Below are 5,253 nucleotides of genomic sequence, written 5' to 3'. Positions count from 1 at the left end.
ATCCCTCGGGACGGCGCGGCCGGGCACTGTGGCCGCGGGCAGCGCAGAGTGCATCTATTGAATCGTTGATGATCTCGATCGGGTTTGCGGTAAAAATCCTGCACAGACATGCGGGAAGCACCGTGGGAAACCGTTTTCCTTAAACAGCCATTCGGTGTCTGTGTGGAAAAGTGGGCGACCGGCGGAGGCTGCGTGGCTGCGAAAACATAACAAACGGTTCCACGAACTAGCCGTCGAGCTAAGAATACACAATGTCCGATGGCCGAGTGATGATGGCGATGGCGGTGATGTATCGGTAGAAATCAGTGCCACGTTGCTGCCCGCACATTACTGATCTCAGTTCTATATTAGTACTGTGTTAAATAAACATTTTCATTCAGCTATCTTCTTTAGGTTATATTCTTTAATTTTTCAAAATAATGAATGAGTCCGGAATATTAGAAAATAAAAGGATTGTCAAAAAAACATAAATAAAGCATAAAAGAAAAACTATAAAAGGAAATAGACAATTGCTAAAAAGTAAGAAAAACAAGTACAGATATCGCACCAACGGCAAATAATAAAGGTGGAAAATATTTTCCGGAAAAACGAAAGAAAACAAAAATTTCATATCATATTTTCTCAAACGACGTGAAATTTATCATTCAGCTGCTGTGGTTTGTGTCTTGGGATTGCCAGGTGGAAATATTTCGAATCTTAGCCGCGAGCTACAGCGCCCTCTATGGATAACAAAACTCGCGATCTATTTTTAAACGATCGTTGCTTTCTGTAATCGTTGTAAAACCACAAACCTGGAATACGGAAAAGCGAACGGAGCACAAATAAGCAAATAATAAGTAATAATAACAATAAGCACCGCCTTCATTTTTACGTACACTTTATTTTATTGTAATTTCGCGCACCATTTCAACTTGAACTTTGATTCATCAAAAACCGATCCTTGCGTCGTCGTTCAAAAACGGTCCAGCCTTAAGATCAGGAGGAGAACGCGCGCGCGTTTGGTGCTAGCTCTGTATCGCTTTCCTACTCTTTCGTGCTCCTCCTCTTTCTACCCCGCGAATGATTCGTGCCGTTTAGAATGCGCAAAACACGCCGTCTAACATCCGCCTCCCTCTCGCGAGCGCGCTGTACCAAAAACTGTGCCAAGCCTTGATGGAGTTGTTAGTTTTACTATTTGAATTGATTCTGCCTAAAATTCCCCAGCGCTCGGCTCGATCGAGTCCAAGTGCAGTTCTTTTGCTCTCTCCTTTGCCTCCTATGAATAAAACCCTTCTGCTTCGTTCGTTCCGTTCCCGTCATGCCCTGTGTTTCCCTTCGGTGTGCTTAGAGTGTGTTTCGACAACACGATTGCTTACAGATGCGCACGCATCACAACATCCTTAACGACGACCACACGCTAACGGTTGTGGCCGGTCACCGATCCGTTGCTTATTTCTATGTCTACGCCATATCATTTGACTATTTCCGGGACCCTTCCGTTCGCCAGATATATATATACATATATAATATATATTTATATATGTATACATATATATGTATGCGTGTCCTTCTTTCACTCTCAGCTTCCTTCGTTTTTGTATACAAAACATGTTACGATAAAAATAGTTTTTTCTTGTTTTCTCCTTGATCGACCACAATCATTCGTCCTCGCTACTCTACTTCATTTGCTTTTCCTCCAGGATCCCTACAGAATCCTCCTTATCGGGGCCGTTGCTTGTAACACCTAATAATATGTATGCACGCGTTTTTTGTATGTGTTTGTATATGTATATGACAGTGTGTGTACTAGGTGATTTTAATCCGCACAACGAACAGCGTGCGAATGTTCGCCCGCCGCTACTTTACATGCTGGTCTGCTGCTATAGTCAATTCGCATTGATTTTGCTTAAGAATGATCATTTCTCCTTTTATCTATTTTCATTGCGTTCGGATTTTCTGAAACGTTGTTTTGTTGGCAAAAAAAGCTCGAATAATCATACAAAACACAGAAGGAGTTGCTGACCACATTTCGTGCTAAAAGACTGCTACGAAAGCGTGCCAAAGCCAGCTGCAAAGCGCTTGTGGTCCAATTTCGGGTGGTCAGAATGAAAATAAAATCGGCCAGCTGGTCACTGAATTGCTAACTCCTCTTATCACATTGGTAGCGTGTGTGAGTGCACGGCCGCATGTAAGGAGATTGCGTTACGTCCGCACGGGCCACCATGAGTTTCGTACAGTTGGTGCTGCGTTCGTGGAGTGCAAAGATTCGAGCAATTATCGATTCGCGGCGGAAAGAAGAAGCATGTTCTGCTCTCTAAAGGGAGGCCATCATACAAAATGGCACATAATTTAAATACATAAAAAAACATTACCAAATTACCACCGACCGACGATTCAAAACCGTCTCCGATGAGACGGCCAAACCAAACCTTCAGATTCAAATGCGGTAAAAAGAGGAGCAGAAGTAAACAGACCAGTAGACAGGGTTTTTCTTGCCAATTTTCAAAACATTTACAGTAAGAAAAATCCGTGATCTCCCTGACTCGACACATATCCAGAGGCCCCGGGGGTTTCTAAATCAAAATCACAATTCTACTGACAATATGGTAAGCAGCAGCAAATGGTTTAGGTGTTTCCATGTTCTAATTAACTGTTTGTATTTACACATCGTACCGGCCGTCGCCGCCGCGGTAGAAGATTGACCTCTTCATGCCAAGCGTACATGTTAAATACCGGTTTGTTTAAAATTGAGAACCATCCGTGTTTGTTGTATGTCGTTGCCCACAGAAGGGGGTTTCTTATCATTTTTGCCTAACATTTTTTAATTTTAATTTAACTTTCACCTGCCAGATACGTCGTTTCTTGCAACATTGACACACACACATGCAACTACTACGACGTTTCCACGTTGACATGCAAAGGATAAACATGAATGAATGTACCAAATTTGCCATTGGTGAGGTGAAAATTCGAGGTTGACAGGGACAGTGGAATTGTTTGTTAGACTCCTTCTGGTTTTAAATAGTTTGATGCCCAGCTCTCTCAATCGCTCACTCTCTCGCTCTCTCTTCACGCTTTCTGTCACGCTTCAATATGCATAGGAGTTAGTGTTACCATTAATTATTATCTGTTATATTTAATTTTTTAGCCTGCGCCGTTGATCATTGCAATATCCTACCGCTCAACAATCGCATCTGGATGTATTTTCGTTTCATTTGTCCCGTGTTTCTGATAATATGCCTAAAATTGATGCATTTCCGATGCTTGCTTTGCCCAATGCTAGTAGAGTGTGTAACCTTAATACTGCGTTCGCTTTCCAGTGTAAGCTAGCATTGAGGCCACTGAAACGGGAAGTCCGAGTCCCCGCCCGAGTTACTACACACCAATCAGTGTTCTGTTCGGTTCTGCTGCTTCTGTTTCTGTGAAACGAGACACGTTTCGGTCTAATCCTGCCACAAATGCTAATTCTCTTATTACATAGTTGCGTGCACATTCATTCTTCAGTCGTTTGGTTGAGTACCGCGGAATCCAGCAAATAGCCTGCTGAAGATACACCCGAGCACCACCCGGCGGCACAGCAGCAGATATAGATGCAGCAGCAGTAAGAGCGTGCAAAAATTCCTCCAAAAATGTATTTTATCTCCACTACTACTACAAGCAAACCGTCGGTAGCCCATCGCCGCCATCTCCGTGGCCGAACCCCGCTTCTGTTACTCCGAGAGCGAGCTCTCCTCCGACGGGCCACACAAAACGCCACTCCGGAGGACACAGACGGATGTATTGATTCGGCCCCCTTTTTTGGTGGCGCTGGCGCCGTAACGCACACGCACCTTGAATCTCCTATGTTCTTCCTACGGGTCTGTAGGCTTTATTTATTTAATTATTAATTAGGTTAAAATTAGACTTAGTGCCACTTCTATAATAATGTACAACAACAGTAACTTTTCTTCTGACGTTTCTCGGAGGTCATATTCATCTCCCGGACGACGGTGGCGAATACTTCGTTCACGTTGATGCGATCCTTTGCCGATGCTTCGATGAACGGACAGTCCCACTGCTCCGCTAGGGCACCACCTGTGCGTGTGGAAGAGTAAACAGGCCACAATTAATAATGGTGCTACCGATATCCATCAAGGACTTGGAGTAGTAATTGTTTTTCTAATTGTCTTTTTGTTCCGACTGCAGTCCTTTTTTAGTCCACATTACACTCTAATTACTGTGCATTGTTTTTGTCTAGCGATGACCAAGTCGGGTGGGTTTTACAACCTTCACACGACGGTTAGTCAAGTGACAGTTCTTTGAAGTTTCCGATGCTCCTATTCAGTAAGGCTTCAACAAGCACTGTCTTAACTAAGGCTTCATTGTCTTGTTGAAACGAATCGGTTTCTATCGTTTACACTTGTTGGCAAACTTGCTAATAGTCCATATCAAACAATCAAACGAACAGTCAATCTGACAGATCGAGTGGGAACGCCGCCATCATCGTGCTGCTAGTGACGGCAGCAGCACCTAGGGAATTTGGAATAATAACCCCATCTAATAGCTAATTGTGAAGATTGACTTAAGCCATGCCAAGAAAACAGATTGCCCCATGCTGCTGCGCCAAAAGTAATTCTCTCGCACGTGTGGACTTAATCATTAGAAGTTGATGGCATTGAAAATAATACACACGAAACCGGTTAATAATTCCATTTTCAGAAGACGACTATATAAAATCCAATCTACTCCTACGCGTTTTGCTCAGGACGTGTGTTGCGACGTGTTTGTCTTGATTGTGCGGCGGCATTATTGAGTCACACACATTTTTGGTGGTGGGTTTCTTTTCTTTGTGAGAAGAGACACTTCTTCACGGGAACCACACTTACCCTCGGCCGTGGACACCTCTCTTTGGCAATCTAAATCTAGCTTGTTGGCGACTAGGAGGATTGGTGCTGGTTGACTTCCTTTCACACGACTGATCACATTTCGCATACTCGCGATATCCTGGCATTGGAAGGAAGGATGGGAAACAATTGGTTAAATGTAAATCCTAGGGTTCACAATCAGTTTTTAGACATAGAAACATACCTGAAATGTCTGGTGATTGGTTAGAGAATACATAACGATAAAGCCGTGACCATTTTTAATGTACAAATCTCGCATCGAGGCAAACTGTTCCGTACCGGCTGTGTCTAGAATTTCTAGCACACAGGGTGAATTGTCCACCTGCAAAGATACAAGAAAAGCTTAGAATGTAATTACGAAAATACAAGTGCTACGATGCAACAATCGACG

At 43.3% G+C, this 5,253-nt stretch overlaps 1 protein-coding gene across 1 annotated transcript; it reads right to left on the bottom strand.

Moving 5' to 3' along the window:
* Positions 1-876: 876 nt before the first annotated feature.
* On the bottom strand, positions 877-5,196 carry LOC128276518 (ras-related protein Rap-2a). The gene is made up of 3 exons (XM_053014975.1): positions 5,047-5,196; positions 4,845-4,962; positions 877-4,053 (listed from the first exon to the last, which is right to left on the bottom strand). The coding sequence occupies exons 1-3, from the start codon at positions 5,119-5,121 to the stop codon at positions 3,896-3,898; spliced, it is 351 nt and encodes a 116-aa protein (XP_052870935.1). The 5' UTR covers positions 5,122-5,196; the 3' UTR covers positions 877-3,895.
* Between the last annotated feature and the right edge of the window lie 57 nt (positions 5,197-5,253).

Source organism: Anopheles cruzii, unplaced genomic scaffold, assembly GCF_943734635.1.
Source record: "Anopheles cruzii unplaced genomic scaffold, idAnoCruzAS_RS32_06 scaffold01445_ctg1, whole genome shotgun sequence".
NCBI lineage: Eukaryota > Metazoa > Arthropoda > Insecta > Diptera > Culicidae > Anopheles > Anopheles cruzii.
Note: the sequence above shows the minus strand (reverse complement) of the source record. Positions and strands in the feature narration are given on the sequence as shown.